Below are 18899 nucleotides of genomic sequence, written 5' to 3' on the forward strand. Positions count from 1 at the left end.
GACTGCCACAGAGCAGAATAAAGAACAAAGAATGAAAAGAATTGAGGACAGTCTCAGAGACCTCTGGGACAACATTAAAAACACCAACATTCTAATTTAGGGGTCTGTCCCAGAAGAAGAAGAGAAAAAGAAAGGATCTGAGAATATATTTGAAGAGATTATAGTTGAAAACTTCCCTACCATGGGAAAAGAAATAGTCAGTCAAGTTCAGGAAGCACAGAGAGTCCCAGACAGGATAAATAAAAGGAGAAACACAACAAGACACATACTAATCAAACTATCAAAAATTAAATACAAAGAAAAAATGTTAAAAGCAGCAAGCGAAAAGCAACAAATAACATACAAGTGAATCTGCATAAGGTTAACAGCTGATCTTTCAGTAGAAACTCTGCAAAGCCAGAAAGCAGTGGCAGGACCTATTTAAAGTGGTGAAAGGGAAAAACCTACAACCAAGATTACTCTACTCAGCAAGGATCTCGTTCAGATTCAGTGGAGAAATTAAAACCTTTAAGACAAGCAAAAGTTAAGAGAATTCAGCACCACCAAACCAGCTTTACAACATATGTTAAAGGAACTTCTCTAGGCAGGAAACGCAAGAGAAGGAAAAGACCTACAAAAAACAAACCCAAAACAATTAAGAAAAAAGTGATAGGAACATACATATCGATAATTACCTTAATGTAAATGGATTAAATGCTCCAATCAAAAGACACAGACTGGCTGAATGGATACAAAAACAAGACCCACCTACATGCTGTCTACAAAAGACCCACTTCAGACACAGGGACACATACAGACTGAAAGTGAGGGGATGGAAGAAGATATTCCATGCAAATGGAAATAAAAAGAAAGCTGGAGTAGCAATTCTCATATCAGACAAAATAGACTTTAAAATAATGACTATTATAAGAGAAAAAGAAGGAAACTACATAATGATCAAGGGATAAATTCAAGAAGAAGATATAACAATTGTAAATATTTATGCACCAACATAGGAGCACCTCAAAATATAAAGCAAATGCTAAAAGCCATAAAAGGGGAAATCGACAGTAACACAATAATAATAGGGGACTTTAACACCCCACTTTCACCGATGGACAGATCATCCAAAATGAAAATAAATAAGGCCACACAAGCTTTAAATGATACATTAAACAAGATGGACTTCATTGATATTTATAGGACATTCCATCCAAAAACAACAGAATACACATTCTTCTCAAGTGCTCATGGAACATTCTCCATGATAGATAATATCTTGGGTCACAAATCAAGCCTTGGTAAATTTAGGAAAATTGAAATCATATCAAGTATCTTTTCCAACCACAATGTTATGAGACTAGATATCAATTACAGGAAAAAGAACTGTAAAAAAATACACACACGGAGGATAAACAACACAGTACTAAATAACCAAGAGATCACTGAAGAAATCAAAGAGGAAATCAAAAAATACCAAGAAACATATGGCAATGAAGACACAATGACCCAGAACCTATGGGAAGCAGCAGAAGTAGTTGTAAGAGGGAAGTTTATAGCAATACAATCCCACCTCAAGAAACAAGAAACATCTCAAATAAACAACCTAACCTTACACCTAAAGCAATTAGAGAAAGGAAAACAAAAACCAGAAAGTTAGCAGAAGGAAAGAAATCATAAAAATCAGATCAGAAGTAAATGAAAAAGAAATGAATGAAACAATAGCAAAGATCAATAAAACTAAAACTGGTTCTTTGACAAGATAAACAAAATTGATAAACCATTAGCCAGACTCATCAAGAAAAAAAGGCAGAAGACGAATCAAAAGAATTAGACATGAAGAAGGAGAAGTAACAACTGACACCATAGCAATACAAAAGATCATGAGAGACTACTACAAGCCAATAGACTATTATATGTCAATAAAATGGACAACCTGGAAGAAATGAACAAATTCTTAGAAAAGCACAATCTTCCAAGATTGAACTAGGAAGTAATAGAATATATGAACTGGCCAATCACAGCACCGAAATGGAAACTGTGTTTAAAAATCTTCCAACAAAAAAAAGCCAAGGACCAGATGGCTTCAGAGGCAAATTCTATCAAACATTTAGAGAAGAGCTAACACCTATGCTTCCCAAACTCTTCCAAAATATAGCAGAGGGAGGAACGCTCCCAAACTCATTTAACAAGGCCACCATCACCCTGATATCACAATCAGACAAAGGTGTCACAAGAAAAGAAAACTACAGGCCAATATCAATGATGAGTATAAATGCAAAAATCCTCAACAAAATACTAGCAAACAGAATCCAACAGCACATTAAAAGGATCATACACATTACCCCAGGGATGCAAGGATTCTTCAGTATATGCAAATCAATCAATGTGATACACCATATTAACAAATTGAAGGAGAAAAGCCATATGATCATCTCAATAGATGCAGAGAAAGCTTTTGACAAAATTCACCACCCATTCATGATAAAAACCCTGCAGAAGGTAGGCATAGAGGGAATTTTCTTCAACATGATAAAGGACATATATGACAAACCCACAGCCAACATCATCCAAAATGGTGAAAAACTGAAACCATTTCTACTAAGATCAGGAATAAGACAAGGTTGCACACTCTCACCACTCTTATTCAACATAGTTTTGGAAGTTTTAGCCACAGCAATCAGGGAAGAAAAAGAAATAAAAGGAATCCAAATCAGAAAAGAAGAAGTAAAGCTGTCACTGTTTGCAGATGACATGGTACTATACATAGAGAATCCTAAAGATGCTACCAGAAAACTACTAGAGCTAATCAATGAACTTGGTAAAGTAGCAGGATACAAAATTAATGCACAGAAATCTCTTGCATTCCTACACTAATGATGAAAAATCTGAAAGTGAAATCAAGAAAACACTCCCATTTACCATTGTAACAAAAAGAACAAAATAGCTAGGAATAAACCTGCCTAAGGAGACAAAAGACCTGTATGCAGAAAATTATAAGACGCTGATGATAGAAATTAAAGATGATACAAATAGTTGGAGAGATATACCATGTTCTTGGATTGGAAGAATCAATATTGTGAAAATGACTCTACTACCCAAAGCAATCTACAGATTCAATGCAATCCCTATCAAACTACCAATGGAATTTTTCACAGACCTAGAACAAAAAATTTCACAGTTTGTATGGGAACACAAAAGACCCCGAAGAGGCAAAGCAATCTTGAGAAAGAAAAACGGAGCTGGAGAAATCAGGCTCCCTGAATTCAGACTATACTACAAAGCTCCAGTAATCAAGACAGTATGGTACTGGCACAAAAACAGAAAGATAGATCAATGGAACAGGATAGAAAGCCCAGAGATAAACCCACGCATATATGGTCAACTTATCTTTGATAAAGGAGGCAAGAATATACAGTAGAGAAAAGACAGCCTCTTCAACAAGTGGTACTGGGAAAACTAGACAGGTACATGTAAAAGAATGAAATTAGAACACTCCCTAACACCATACACAAAAATAAACTCAAAACGGATTAAAGACCTAAATGTAAGGCCAGACACTATAAAACTCTTAGAGGAAAACATAGGCAGAACACTCTATGACATAAATCCCAGCAAGATCTTTTTTGACCCACCTCCTAGAGAAATGGAAATAAAAACAAAAATAAACAAATGGGACCTAATGAAACTTCAAAGCTTTTGCACAGCAAAGGAAACCGTAAACAAGACCAAAAGACAACCCTCAGAATGGGAGAAAATATTTGCAAATGAAGCAAGGGACAAACGATTAACCTCCATAATTTACAAGCAGCTCGTGCAGCTCAATATCAAAAAGCAAACAATCCAATCCAAAAATGGGCAGAAGACCTAAATAGACATATCTCCAAAGAAGATATACAGATTGCCAACAAACACATGAAAGAATGCTCAACATCTCTAATCATTAGAGATATGCAAATCAAAACTACAATGAGATATCACCTCACACCGGTCAAAATGGCCATCATCAAAAAATCTACAAACAATAAATGCAGGAGAGGGTGTGGAGAAAAGGGAACCCTCCTGCACTGCTGGTGGGAATGTAAATTGATAACAGCCACTATGGAGGACAGTATGGAGGTTCCTTAAAAAACTAATAATAGAACTAACATACGACCCAGCAATTCCACTACTGGGCATATACCCTGAGAAAACCATAATTCAGAAATAATCATGTACCAAAATGTTCATTGCAGCTCTATTTACAATAGCCAGGACATGGAAGTAACCTAAGTGTCCATTAACAGATGAATGGATAAAGAAGATGTGGCACATATATATAATGGAATATTACTCAGCCATAAAAAGAAACAAAATTGAGTTATTTGTGGTGAGGTGGATGGACCTAGACTCTGTCATACAGAGCGAAGTCAGAAATAGAAAAGCAAATACCGTATGCTAACACATATATATGGAATCTAAGAAAAAAAATGGTTATGAAGAACCTAGGGGTAAGATGGGAATAAAGACACAGACCTACTACAGCATGGACTTGAGATATGGGGAGGGGGAGGGGTAGGCTGTGACGAGGTGAGATAGTGGCATGGACATATATACACTACCAAGCATAAAGTTGATAGCTAGTGGGAAGCAGTCACGTAGCACCGAGAGATCAACTAGGTGGTTTGTGACCACATAGTTGGGTGGGATAGGGAGGATGGGAGGGAGGGAGACACAGGAGGGAAGGGATATGGGAACATGTGTATATGTATAACTGATTCACTTTGTTATAAAACAGAAACTAACACACTATTGTAAAGCAATTACACTCCAATAAAGATTTTTTTAAAAAAAAAAGGTCATGAAGAACCTAGGGGCAAGATAGGAGTAAAGACATAGACCTACTAGAGAATGGACTTGAGGATATGGGGAGGGGGAAGGATAAGCTCTGACAAAGCAAGAGAGAGGCATGGACATATATACACTACCAAACGTAAGGTAGATAGCTAGTGGGAAGCAGCTGCATAGCACAGCTCGGTGCTTTGTGACCACCTAGAGGGGTGGGATAGGGAGGGTGGGAGGGAGCAAGACGCAAGAGGGAAGAGATATGGGAACATATGTATAACTGATTCACTTTGTTATAAAGCAGAAACTAACACACCATTGTAAAGCAATTACACTCCAATAAATATTTTTTTAAAAAAAGGAAAAGAAAAGAATACAAGATGACAAATTCAAATAAATAAATAAATAAATATAAATAAACTCAAAATGGATTAAAGACCTAAATGTAAGCTTGGACATTACAAATCTCTTAGAGGAAAACATAGGAAGAACACTCTTTGACATAAATCACAGCAAGATCTTTTTGACCCACCTCCTAGAGTAATGGAAATAAAAACAGAAATAAACAAATGGGACCTAATGAAACTTAAAAGCTTTTGCACAGCAAAGGAAGCTATAAACAAGACAAAAAGACAAACCTCAGAATGGGAGAAAATATTTGCAAATGAATCAACGGACAAAGGATTAGTCTCCAAAATATATAAACAGCTCATGCAGTTCAATATTAAAAGAACAAACAACCCAATCAAAAAATGGGCAGAAGACCTAAATAGACATTTCTCCAAAGAAGACATACAGATGGCTAAGAAGCACATGAAAAGCTGCTCAACATCACTAATTATTAGAGAAATGCAAATCAAAACTACAGTAAGGTATCACCTCACCCCAGTTACAATGGGCATCATGAGACAATCTACAAAAAACAAATGCTGGAGAGGGTGTGGAGAAAAGGGAATCCTCCAGCACTGTTGGTGGGAATGTAAATTGATACAGCCACTATGGAGAACAGTATGGAGGTTCCTTAAAAAACTGAAAATAGAATTACCATATGACCCAGCAAGCAATCCCACTACTGGGCATATACCCAAAGAAAACCATAATTCAAAAAGACACGTGCACTCCAATGTTCATTGCATCACTACTTACAATAGCCAGGTCATGGAAGCAACCTAAATGCCCATCGACAGATGAATGGATAAAGAAGATGTGGTACATATATACAATGGAATATTACTCAGCCATAAAAAGGAATGAAACTGGGTCATTTGTAGAGACATGGATGGACCTAGAGACTGTCATATAGAGTGAAGTAAGGCAGAAAGAGAAAAACATATATATTAACGTGTGTGTGTGGAATCTACAAAAATTGTACATATGAACCAGTATGCAAGGCAGAAATAGAGACACAGATGTAGAGAACAAACATATAGACACCAGAGGGGGAAAGCGGGGCGCGGTGGTGGTGGGATGAATTGGGAGATTGGGATTGAGATATATACACTAATATGTATAAAACAGGTAACTAATAAGAACCTGCTATTTTAAAAAATACAATAAAATAAAATTCAAAAATAAATAAATAAATTGACACTGGACTGTATTTTTTTAATTATTAGTGACTGTGATTGATTAAAGCACACTGAATCTATTATATCCATAAGTTCAAAATGATATTCAAAAAAATTTAAGAGGGCTTCCCTGGTGGCGCAGTGGTTGAGAGTCCGCCTGCCGATGCAGGGCATGCGGGTTCGTGCCCCGGTCCAGGAGGGTCCCACATGCCGCGGAGCAGCTGGGCCCGTGAGCCATGGCCGCTGAGCCTGCACGTCCAGAGCCTGTGCTCCGCAACGGGAGAGGCCACAACAGTGAGAGACCCACGTACCGCAAAAAAAAAAAAAAAAAAAAAAAAAAAATCTAAGAGACACAAAATAACTCAGTGGATACCACTGTAAGTTGCTAAGGCAGCTATTCACTACTATGAAAATCATTAATAAAAGAAAATTAATCTTGTGTCTCTGGCATGAAGTGTGTTTCACAATAATGAAATTGGGTGGGAGAAAATTCTTCAATACCGAATGAATCATTTATAAATGTAGAATGAAGGACAGAAAGTTTACTGTAAATGCTAATGAAACCACTGAGTCAGGCAATGGTCCCTGGTGGGTATTAAAGCCATTAAGAGCAAAGGTAGCAGCAGGGAGCATGACAACAAACAGGCTGGGCTGCTACCACCTAAACTCACTGGGCAATCTCAGCATCCCTGAAAGGAAGACACCCAGATCCCTTCTCCTGGATACAACTCAAACTCCCAGCACACCTGTGAAGCCTATGGGCCCCAAAATTTAACCTGAAGGCTTCAGATCTAACTTGTAGTCTGTCGGAGATGGAGGGACTAGAGTAACAATCCAGGGTGCAGGATATTCTACAGAAAAACAGAATAGGATTTTTCAACCAGATGGTGATGCAGTAAAGGCCTGGCAAGCCTAAGGCAGCCATCATTAGAAGGGCCTTTAGAAGAGCCTGCTCCAGGGTTGGCCTTGGCTGACATCTGAGTACTTGGCTTTTGAAATGTTTCCTGTGTTACCAAGTGATAAGGTTGCTCTGTGGGCCTGGAGTACTGGATTCTGCTGTACCAGTATGCCTAAACTGTTGGTATAAAAATGTGACTTTTTGTGAACATCTGCCTTACTTCTGGGAGCCTGGGACTTTGGTGGGCTGAGGGTGCCTATGTGACAAGCCCCCAGCAACAGCCTTGGGCTCTGAATCTCAAGCATCCTGCCCTTGGCAGAAACACTGCCACAGAGGGAGGAGTGTGCTGTCTGTGGCCTCTCAGGGAGAAAACTGCTCAACGACCTGCTCCTGGACCCCTCTGGACTCTGATGGATCACAGAGTGTGTGTGTGGCCATAGGAATTCTGAAACAATGATAATATTGATTGAAAAGAAAATAGGGAAAGAATGGAGAGAATAGAGCTGCCCCAGAATAAAAGAGACATTAAGAGAAAGAGCAACTAAACCAGTGAGTGGACCTTGCTGGACAGCTAGGGGCTCAACTTGCTGGAGCCAGGCAGCCCAGACAGCCGCAGGGGACTTCAGGAACTATCCTGGTGACTCCTCCCTCAGCTCACCTCCTTGAAGTTCCACGGCACTTCTCATACCTCGGGAAGAAACACCTCTTCACAGTCACATCCTCTCCTGACCCTCCAGGCTCAGCCCACTGGAGCCAACATTCCCATCAACTCGTTGTTGTAAATCTGGTTTCACAATCAAACCAACGATGGACCTGCCCAGCCCAGGCAGTGTCTGTACTTTGTTCCATGCTATTGAAGGTATAGCCACACTTAAAGTTTCCCAGAAAAATTGAATTTATGGGACATGAGATCACTTGTGAAAAGGCTCATTAGCTGAGTTGATAAGCATAAAAGATAATAATCCTTCCCCACATGTAGCCCAAGGTTTCCCAGGTCTGCATCATGCACACAATCCTATGAAGCAGCTAGGGGGCATTTTAACATGCCCATCTTACAGAAGAAGGCCCTGAGTCTCAGAGAGGTCCAACATTTGTCCCCTCAGGATCACACTTTGTGTGAGCAGCAAAGTGAGGGTGAGAAAATCACATGCATATTCAGTTCTCTCAATAAACTTTTGCTGGTGCCTGGCAAAACTTATCTTGCATATGTCAATTGCCAAGATTCAGCAGATATTGCAGTACAGAGCAATTTTCTACCTAGAATGAGGGAAATGTCACTTTTTAGGAAAGACACTATTTCAGTTTGACTAAGATGCAAGACTGAGCCCATCCCTAAGCACCCAACAAGTAAGTGTTAAAATACACTTGTGGGTGCACAGATAAACCCAGGAGAGCAGGCATGCAAGTTACCTCAAATATAATCAGCACGTAGACCCCAGCAAGAATGACCGCAGCCATGGTCACTTGTGCTTCAATGCTTGTGCGGAGGTATTGATAAGCCATCAAGAGAGGAACAACCTGGGTCTGCTGGAGGGAGGCTCGAACGCTGATGGAAACAGGCTCTCTGCAGAATGAAGCAAAGATCTTACCACTGATAAGGGAAACAGACCAGCCATCAACCATTAGTGCTGCTCCCTCGGTGTCTTTCCCAACACACCATCCATGGCCATAACCAGAGCCTGAACTGATCTCAGAGTGACTCACACAATGCCTGACCTGGCAGGTGAGGAGCCCTGAGCACAGGCGAGCTGTGTGAGATGCATGCATAGCCTCCCCGTGGCCAGGCCCCCCGACATAGCTACTCAGCCCCCATCAGGCAGCGCCTTCTTTGCTGCAGCTGCCACTCCAACAATGAACAGTGAGCAGGGAAGTTCACAGTGCTTAGCCATTTAACTTTCCCTCTTCCTCCTTATCACATATCTGATTGCTTTACCTGCTAACAAATAGCACAGCCGACTATTCTCACATGTGAGAGATTTGGAAAAGGATGTGCAACCTGAGAACAGGTAGACAGGTTGTCACCAGTGGTGTGAAAGCACCAGGAACAAGAAGCATGTAAGTCATCAACAGCATGTGCCATGGTGAAACTAAAGCACTTTCTAAAACTTCAGTAACTGTTCTGAGCTGAATTGTGTCCCTTCAATATGTGGACTTCCTAACCCCACTTCAGAATGTGACTGTATTTGGAGATAAGATCTTTACAAAGATGATTAAGTCAAAAATAGTGACACCAATATGACTGGTGTCCTTATAAGAAAAGGAGTTTGGGGCACAGACATGCACAGAGGAACAAGCACGTGAGGACACAGGGGGAAGATGGTGTCTACACAGCAAGGAGAGGGACCTCAGGAGAGACACACACTGTTGACAACTTGAGGAAATAAATTTCTACTGTTTAAACCACCCGTCTGTGGTATTTGTTATAGCAGGCCTAGCAAACTCATACAGTAACCAAGAGTACAGACTTAATACGGAGTGGCATTAAAGAAAAAAAGAATCCTAAGATTTTCTAGAATTCCCCATTGCATAGCTTCATGATATTAATGAATTTAAAGCAGCAGCTATAAAACACCATTTGCTTCAAAATGGGCTCTGTAATCAATCCTCTTACTTCCTGGTATGTGTGGTTTTGACCCCCGGCCACAGCTTCATGTTCACTGTCTACCCAAAAGGAGCATCTCATGCAAGCCCGTAACTGGCCTGGCTATTCATAACTGGTGTCCCAAGGGTCACACTTCTCTAGGTGAGTGTGTCCCAGAGGGGCTTCCCCAACACCTCAGTCACCAAGACCCACCTGCTCAGAACCTCAAAGGTCCTGCTCAGCACCGTGCGCTCACTTCTGCTTGGATTTAAAAACACCGTCCAGTTATGAGTGACCTGTAAAAGTCAAAGCATGAAATCCTGGTAAGGCTTTGAACCTGGACCATCACCTGGGGTCCCGCGCTGTTCAATGTAGGTCCTTGTTTAGAATAAGAAAAGGAGAAAGAGAGGAGCATGAAGCCTTTTCGCACGGAGACACTAGAGATGGCCAGGTGGTGTGCAGCTGGAAATGTCCACAACTGGAGGGCTGTGTTTAAGAAAAATACGGAAGTACAAATACAGAATTCATGTACAAAGACACAAAGATATAGAAGTAAATACGATATATTAAGAGAAAAGGAAATCATTTCACATTACTGGAGACTTGGAGTCTTCTAAACCCACTGAGGCAACTGACGAGAAAGGCTTGTTTAAAACTGCTTCCTGTTTGCAAACTGAAGGCAGGAAACTCTCCACACCCAGGTCACAGGAGCCTGTGGTAGGGAGGGCCAGAGGATGAGCTGCCTTTGTTGCGGGCCAAAGTGCCTGTACGTGGGCTTGTCAGGAGCAGAGGAATGGAGAAGCCAGCTGAGAGGGGCCAGATGTGTGCAGAGATGGAGGTGTACCCAGGCAGATGCAGGCAGCCTGACTAAGGTTGCCAGGGAACTTTCAATGGGAGGACAGGAGTCTTGCCGCCCACAAATCATAAAGAAAATTGAAAATAGGAACTTTGAAATCGGTCAAAGCATGAATGAGAGATCAAAAGTTCTCTTAAACACTTCCGTGCTTGGAAAGAGTGTATCAGAAAAAAATCCTTCAGTAAAGATCTCCTGTGTTGTGTTTCTGGAGCAGGCAACTATGTCAGCAGGCTGCAAAAGGTCATGCCCTCCTCCACACAAGGTCACAAAAGGAGCCAACAGCAGATGAAATGTGCCTACCTCGTCTTTACTGAGGAGCCAGTGAGCTGTGGGCTGCAAACAGGGAAGCCAAGTTTATGTCCTAAGACCACAGCCAGAGCCACCGGTTTAGAATACCAGTGCAACATCAGCCATTGCCCATGAAACCGCAGCCTTCTTCATAATGAGGCGTTGGCTCTGGGGACACTTCTCTGCATGGCAGAAAAATGTGATGGGGCAGTAACCCACCATTACTCCAGTGACACTCCATTTTGGATGACACAGCCTTGTGTACCAGCAGGGTTTCCTTCTATTAGTTACAATAGGGAAAACCCATGAACTAGGGATACGACTTCATATGATAATCCAGGGGAGTCACTGAGGCCAGGCCTTGGGGCACAAGTCAGGATGCACAGAGAGGGGCCAGGCCTTGTCTGGGCTCTGGGACATGGTGACAACGCCACTGCTGGCTCTCCTAGCCTTCACAGGATGTGAACTGAAGGCTTTGGCTTAGACACTGAGCACAAGGTCCTATTGCTATAGAAGCAGAAGCTTGAGGAAACCAGGCACAGTCTTAGCCAAGTGTCCACAAACTCAAGGGGACCGTAGTATTGGAGTACCTCATGGTACAGAAGGAAACATTATATATTTGAAGTCTCAGGTTTAACTGCACTTTCAAATATATAATGTTTCCCTGAATTGCCCAGTAAAATCACTCTAAATTTAAAAAAAAAAACTCTCAAAAGCCTGACTTTACTGAAATGGTGAGAGTTTTATAACTGTCTTAGAGAAAAGAGAATTTCAAAGACAAAGCAAAAGATAAGGGCTTGCCTAATAATGGTGTCATTGCCTTATGGCTCCCATCAAATCAATTAGAGAGGAAACTCAATTTATAAAGAGGTAAAATGAGTTTTTACAATTCCTTTCAAATAACTTATGAGTATAACCTGCTGTGGCCACCACTTCCTGGAGCCTGGAGCATTATCCTGGGTCACCTCCACCACCACGTGCTCTTCTCTCCCGAGATGACTTGGGTCACTGGCCAGCAGGGCCCCTGCCAGGTCCACTTGGAGCAGCATGGAGTCTGCATGGCTGCTGAGGTTCACAGCTGGGGGGCTGTCAAGGTGAACTACAAATCAAGGAGGAGAGGCCTGGAGGGCCCCCCCCAACCTTTCCCACCTTCCCAGAGAACACCCATCTTGGAAAGTGCACAAGGAAATGTATGTCCAGGCTGTCCCTTCCACCTGTGTCACTGCCCTGACTGCTCCTACCTCTTCAGCCCCTCACCCCTGACATGCACAACTGGTTTTGCTTTGTTTAATTGTGTTTTGGATCCTCTGGTTTAACATTTAGGTGGTGTCTCCCATCCTACTATCATCTCTGCTTCTACTCTTTGCAGCCAGCATAAAACGCCTGCCCCAGTTCCTGGACTCATGATGAGCAGTGGACAGATGGAAAGAGGCCGAGAAATTCCAACTGTCTGGGGCACTGAAGGTTACCATGGCAACTACAAACCACAACCCAGCCAACCTCTAACTAGATTTACATGACTCCCCCCACCCCAAAACTAAGGCCCATAGAAGTTAAGGTGTGATCATCTCCAAGCTTAAAACTTTACCTCAGTGCTATGGACTGAATGTCCATGTCCCCCATATTCATCTGTTGAAGCCCTGAGCACCTGTGTGGCTATACTTGGAGATGGGCCTCTAAGGAAGTAACTGAGGTTAAATGAGGTCATAGGGTGAGGCCCAGATCTGATAGGATTAGTGTCCTTGTAAGAAGAGATACGAGAGAGCTCTCACTCTCTCTATATACACACTCATAAACACACACACACACACACAGAGGAAAGGAAAGGCCCTGTGAAGACATAGAAGGAAGGTGACCATCTGCAAGCCAGAAAGAGAGCCCTCATTAGAAATCAAATCAGCCCACCCTGACCTTGGATGTCCAGCCTCCAGAACTGTGAGAAATAAATGTCTGTTTGTTTATAAGCCACCCAGGCTGTGGTATTCTGTTATGGCAGCTGAGGCCTACAAAAAGGCAAGAGAGCCCAGAGTATAAGAAACCAAGCAATCATCAAACTCAGATGACACAGCCAAGGAAAGAACAAATGAACTTAAAGATAGGTCAAGAGGAACCACCCAAGCCAAAACACAAGAGGGTGGGTGCAAGGAACAGAACAGAGTATCCAAGAGCCACAGGAAGCCGGGCCTTAACTAAAATGCACTGTGTGGCTGCTGTCACACTTCCATGGGGAACCTCACCACCACCCACCCATCGCAGTCTCACTAGTGCCCCTCCCCTTCTGTTCTGAAGCCTCATCTTTCACCAAACGTCCTGGAGGAACAAAACACACACAGGGAGGAAAGGTAATTGCTTAGGCTGTGACCTTGGGCAACAGTCATGATAGTTTTCGGGTCTCTTCACTTTGTGACTCAACCATGAGCGACTGTCCATCTAAGTACGGGTTTGGATACAGTAGCTTTCCAGCGGTGACACAGCCAGCAACTGCCAGAACTTTCCTTCATCTGGATACAGGCTAAATGAAATCTGTAACAATCAGAAACATTTAATGATAGATTTGTGGTGTGAGAGCAATAGGATTTAAGTAACTTTGATAAGAGCTGAAAATACGGGTATGATAATGGTGCTGCTTGATGTATCCAAAATTCACCAGCTTACTCTAAATAGCTTTTCTGAGATATTAAAAGATAAAATTCTGATCCATTATACTATTTCTGCTACAATGGGCCTTGATTATTGATATTTGTCAATTTTAAGGATTAAATACCCAGCCATAAAATTAAATCATCAGAGGAGGGTAAACATGGTTTTCCCATACTGGAGAGTAGGAAATACAATCCATATGATGGTGGGAGCACATGCTTGTGGAATTTGCAGAGTATCTTATACTTCATCAGAAAGTAAAAGTGATGATGAGATAACAGATTACAGAAGTTCAAAACAAATTCCTCAAATTCTGTTTTGGATTGTGTCCACAAATCACCAAAATTTCAATTACCAGAAGAAGGATGAAGACTAGACACAGAGCTCAGGTCAGCTCTCAGGGGTCAGGGGAGACTTGGGCCACCCATACCTCCTCCTTGGATATCCCAGTACACCCACCCACCAGGCTATGCTAAGCAGCTGGGGTTTCAGAGCCACACAACTGTGTGAATAGGAAGTAGAAAGGCAAACTGGTAGCCAAAACAGTAAACTCATGAAGTTTTCAGAGTTCAATGCAATTTTTTTTTGTTCTGTGCTTAGATTTCCTTTCTCTGTGCCACTGCTCTCCTCCCATGTGGATTATTAAAGAATGCCTCTACTCATTTCAATTCAGCCAGTATTGACTTCATGCACCCTTGCTGTCTGAAATGCAACATTGTTCCCTATATGTCACACTGAGAAGAGGAGACTCTTGTCATGTACAATCCTGCACACACATAGAGTCCCAACCCTCATGCCCACACACACAGATAATGAAGACCATGTATTCACAGCTACACATGGTCACATACACAGCTTCCAGTCACAAAGGGCAGCCAGCATGGCTGTCACCACAGGCTGCCTACAGAGAAAAGCCACAGCCACACCAGTCCTGGAGTCCACAGGGCACAGGTATGGAAACACCACTCACCCACCCCTTCCTTGCTTACAATCTCATACCCTGTCACAGCGGCACATACAAACCACCTACTTGTGTCTCCCAAAACTGGCCCACACAAACTATCCTATGCCAATGCTAAAAATAAGTAACTATTAACTCTAACAATAAGTCCCTAGGCACACACACAACCTCAAAATGCTCACAGACAGAAAAAGACCCACACGTCCCACAGAGGCATGCACACACACAAACACACAGCCAGGCACTTGGTACCTCACACCTTTGTGCACACACACAGACACACAGGCAGACATGGGGGCCTCACACCCCCATGCACACACGCAAATGGGGGACCTCACACTCACTCATTCAGCAAATACATTTTGAGTGCATACAATGTGATCTCAGCTAGGGCTACATCAGGGCACACACCACACAAATGCTGGCAGTGAAACTCGTGACCCCTCAAGCCAGAGGGAACACTTAGGTCACCTCCAGGGCCCTGGCTCTGCAGCCCTCCCTGGGGATGTATGGGCAAGTAAAATCAGAGCAGCCTCCAGGGAAGGGGCAAACATAGAACTTCACTCTCTCCCAGACAGGGTGGGTCAGCTGGGAGCCATCCCAAAGGGGCACTGAGACATTCCTGGGGGCACCCATGATTGCTAGACATGTCCCAACACAACTAAAGAGTGTTTACTGCTTGTGGCTGAAAAGAGAATTTGGTAAGCCGCTTAAGGTGGGAATTGAGACCTGCGGGTAAGCTAACTGCCTTCCACAGAGCAAAGCCAGGTCCTCAGGGCTTCCATTGTATGACTGGGAACAACAACAGAGGAGCATTGCTAAGGGCAGGGCTCCCTAGCCACCCCCAGGCTGCCATTCCACACACCCTCAGTAACACCTCCAAAGAAATGTGTAAGCCCCACACCTCAGGTGCCCTGCTACCCAGCACAATGCACCCGGGGGCTCTGCTGAGCAGACAGCAGAGCTCAGGGTGCCATGGTACTCACAGAGCACAGCACCACAAAGACAAATAAGCCCGTGACTTTCAGCCACTGCACACAGCACCTGCAAGAGAAAAGACAGGCCCCAGGTCACACTGACAGCAGTCCTGCTTGCATGTGCCCCAAACTGTCAAACCTCAGATGCCTGCTGAAGCCTTGGGTAATGTTTATCTCAAAGCACATGTGTGAAATTCTTCCCATAACATGGTATGAAAGAGGATACTGCTGAGGACAACAGCAGATTTGTGGAGGTTATAGAGGGGAACAAACTTAACCCTGAGTGTCTGAACACTGCTTCTTATCAGAGATGCTGAAGATCAAGATTTGAGCCTCTTCACTAGCCTTTTAAAGGCTCTAGTTTCCTGGAAACAAGCTTCATCTCAGCTCTCAGATTCATATTTATCAATTATTTTCCCCTAAGTTTTCTGGAATGTAGGCATATGGATTTGATCATCAAATAAACATCGACTGAGACATAACCAAACAATTCAAGAAAGAAATTGCAATGCTATAACCAGTTGTACCAGCAGAGTCCTTTAAGAATTCCTTAGGAGATAATTCAATAGACATTCAGGCCCTCTTAGGACTCATGATGGCACCCTGGCCCAGTCATCATTACACACTTCTTAATTGTAGCCCTCAGGTCCTTGGCAAATGTGGGCCTGGCAGCCACTCCAGGCTTATCTCTGCTCCTGTCACCTCCCCAGGGTCCACCAGATCCTACCTCCTGAAGACACAATCACTGCCTAGTGCTGGGGAGTGCTCTCCCCTGGCCACTCCTCAAGAGCAAGCCCTGGGGTATTTGTGCTCTGGCCCTGCAAAAGGAAGGGTGCTGGTACACAGCCTGTGCTTGACACATGTTTGTAGAACAAAGGAATAAAGTCTATATAGGGATATCTTTTTCAAAACCTTTCTGATCCTTTCAAAATGGTAAAACCTTCTTTTGCATTCTCTCAGATTTAATGAATTTGATGAGTAATATTTCACCCTTCCAAATTATGATCAATAGCTCCTATTCAAATAGGAATCAAAAAACATTTCCTTTTAAAGCAGGAAGCATTAATTTAACTATTTTTAATACTTTTTTTTGAAACATCTATTAGAGTATAATTGCTTTACAATGGTGTGTCAGTTTCTGCTTTATAACAAAGTAAATCAGCCATACATATACACACATCCCCACATCTCCTCCCTCCTGCATCTCCCTCCCTCCCACCCCCCCATCCCACCCCTCTAGGTGGTCAAAAAGCACTGAGCTGATCTCTCTGTGCTATGCGGCTGCTTCCCACTAGCTATCTATTTTACATTTGGTAGTGTATATATGTCCATGTCACTCTCTCACTTTGTCTCAGCTTACCCTTCCCCCTCCCCGTATCCTCAAGTCCATTCTCTAGTAGGTCTGCGTCTTTATTCCTGTCTTGGCGCAGCTGAACTATTTTAAATACTAATTTCTTTCTACATAACTGACATATACAGCAGACTGACCATCCAAAATAATTTTTACAAGTTTCTTCAACAAACATGTGTAGTACTTTCTAGACATGTTAAAAAGAATGGCATTAAGTCTTTCAGTTAAGTGGCAAGTTTGAGGCAACTATTTTATGAATCGTAGAAGATAAAACAACCACTGAATGTAAAGACTTAAATGTACTTAGTTCTATTTTCCATGGTATGGGACATTTGAGGAAGCTCGCATCCTCTGGAGTTGTGAGGCAGCCAGCTGGAGAAGGGTGTTAACAGTGTCAGCGCTTACCATCATGGTGATCTATGGGGCCAGGTCCCTGTTCACACACTTTCACATTATTCAGATAATTTTATAGCACATTAGTCGGCCAATATTTGTCACACCTATGAGAAGAGCTAAGACCAGTCAAGGTGAAGAAACTACACATGGCTGGGAGGCATGGTGGGAAAAGACATCTCCACGGTCAAGCACTGGTGGGGGACCTGGGGCCACATTCCTCCCCCCACCCCTTTGCTCCTCTCACAACCTGCATGACCTCAGGCAAAATCCTTACCCTCTCTGAAGTACCTCACCTACCTCTCAGGATTGCCTGAAAGATCAGTAAGACAACTGAGAGTGGGCCTCTCTAGGTAAAGATGGATACACTTTGGGAGGCAGGTAGGTACACTTCTAATCAGCTCTTCAAAGAGCTTCAGAAAAGCTGGGCCCCCTAATGTAGAGAAATAATAACACTAATATTCGATAGCTTCATGGTGTCTTCTCACCTATCCATGGGTTTTCACATAGACCATTTTAGTGGAAGCCCACAGAAGGCTGTGGAGTGAGGGGAATGCCAGGCAACAAGGAGACAGCTGCACAGACATGCCCAGCCCTGCTGGTTCCTCAGCTACCTCGGAGCAGCTACATAATGGGGACCTTGGTGGTCCTGGTATTGTGTCCCTGGAAATGCCACTTTCAAATGTGTGGCTCTCAGCAGAACCCCTCCTTCAAGTAAATGCTCACGCAGAAGCCTCAACAGACAAACAAGGGAGAGATCTCTCCTGCTCCGACCCGCGCGGGGGATGCTGCAAAATTCCCTCAGATCCCCAGCGCATGTGTGTCCTCCACCCTCCTACGCATGCACGGAGGACTCGGCCTCTCTCGGCCCCACCTGCAGCTGCATCACCCCTAAAAACCCTCTTTCTCCTTCCTGTGCAGAACCCTTATAATAACGTGCTTCATCACTGAATACAAATGATAATATCACCTTCTAAAACACCACAGGGACTACTTCATCCACAAAGCCTCATGGGCTTGAAGACCCCAGCCACACAACAGAAAGGACAGGTGTGTAGGGTGTTCATCATTTAGGTCTGTAATTGGGTTTTCTTGTAGCCTTAAAGGCTCCATGCTGGTTTGAACGCCGCTTTATCTGTCTTCTAGGGCCTGGAGGAAAGGAAGATTACCTTCCAGGAAAGTGCCACCTAGCCTTCTTCCTCACCTCCACCCTGTCCTCAGGAACGATGTCGTGCGGGCAATACCCGCACCACACCCCACTCCCCAGCCCAGTCCCAGGTGGGCGGCGTGCACTGTGCGACCAACACCCTGTGCCAGTGCTGGCACTCCAAGTCTTCCTACCTCAACTTGGAAAGACGGCGGAACCCGATGTGAGCGCTGTCCAGAAGCTCCCCCTTCTCTGAGGAGGCGGATCCAGAGGAACCTACCAACTCTCTGCTCAGCAGGGATCCGCCCTCCCACTCAGCTGAGCTGTTCTCCCAAGATTCTTCAGCAGTGATGAACGCTGGGTGGCAAACGGGCACGCACCGTGACCTGGAAATCGAGGCTTTGTGGTTATTTTCACGGAAATAGCAGCATCTCCA

At 43.4% G+C, this 18899-nt stretch overlaps 1 protein-coding gene across 1 annotated transcript in view; it reads right to left on the bottom strand.

Annotated features, from left to right (window-relative positions):
• Positions 1-18899, bottom strand: part of OCA2 (OCA2 melanosomal transmembrane protein) — a 234574-nt gene that overhangs the window by 189358 nt on the left and 26317 nt on the right. The window contains exons 3-8 of the mRNA XM_060015744.1: positions 18658-18849; positions 15582-15639; positions 13445-13517; positions 11912-12072; positions 10064-10146; positions 8680-8833 (exon numbers count right to left, since the gene is read on the bottom strand). Coding sequence (XP_059871727.1) covers positions 8680-8833; positions 10064-10146; positions 11912-12072; positions 13445-13517; positions 15582-15639; positions 18658-18849 — 721 coding nt within the window. The remainder of the gene's footprint in view (positions 1-8679; positions 8834-10063; positions 10147-11911; positions 12073-13444; positions 13518-15581; positions 15640-18657; positions 18850-18899) is intronic.

The sequence above is a fragment of the Delphinus delphis genome, chromosome 7, assembly GCF_949987515.2.
Source record: "Delphinus delphis chromosome 7, mDelDel1.2, whole genome shotgun sequence".
In the NCBI taxonomy this organism is placed as follows: Eukaryota; Metazoa; Chordata; class Mammalia; order Artiodactyla; family Delphinidae; genus Delphinus; species Delphinus delphis.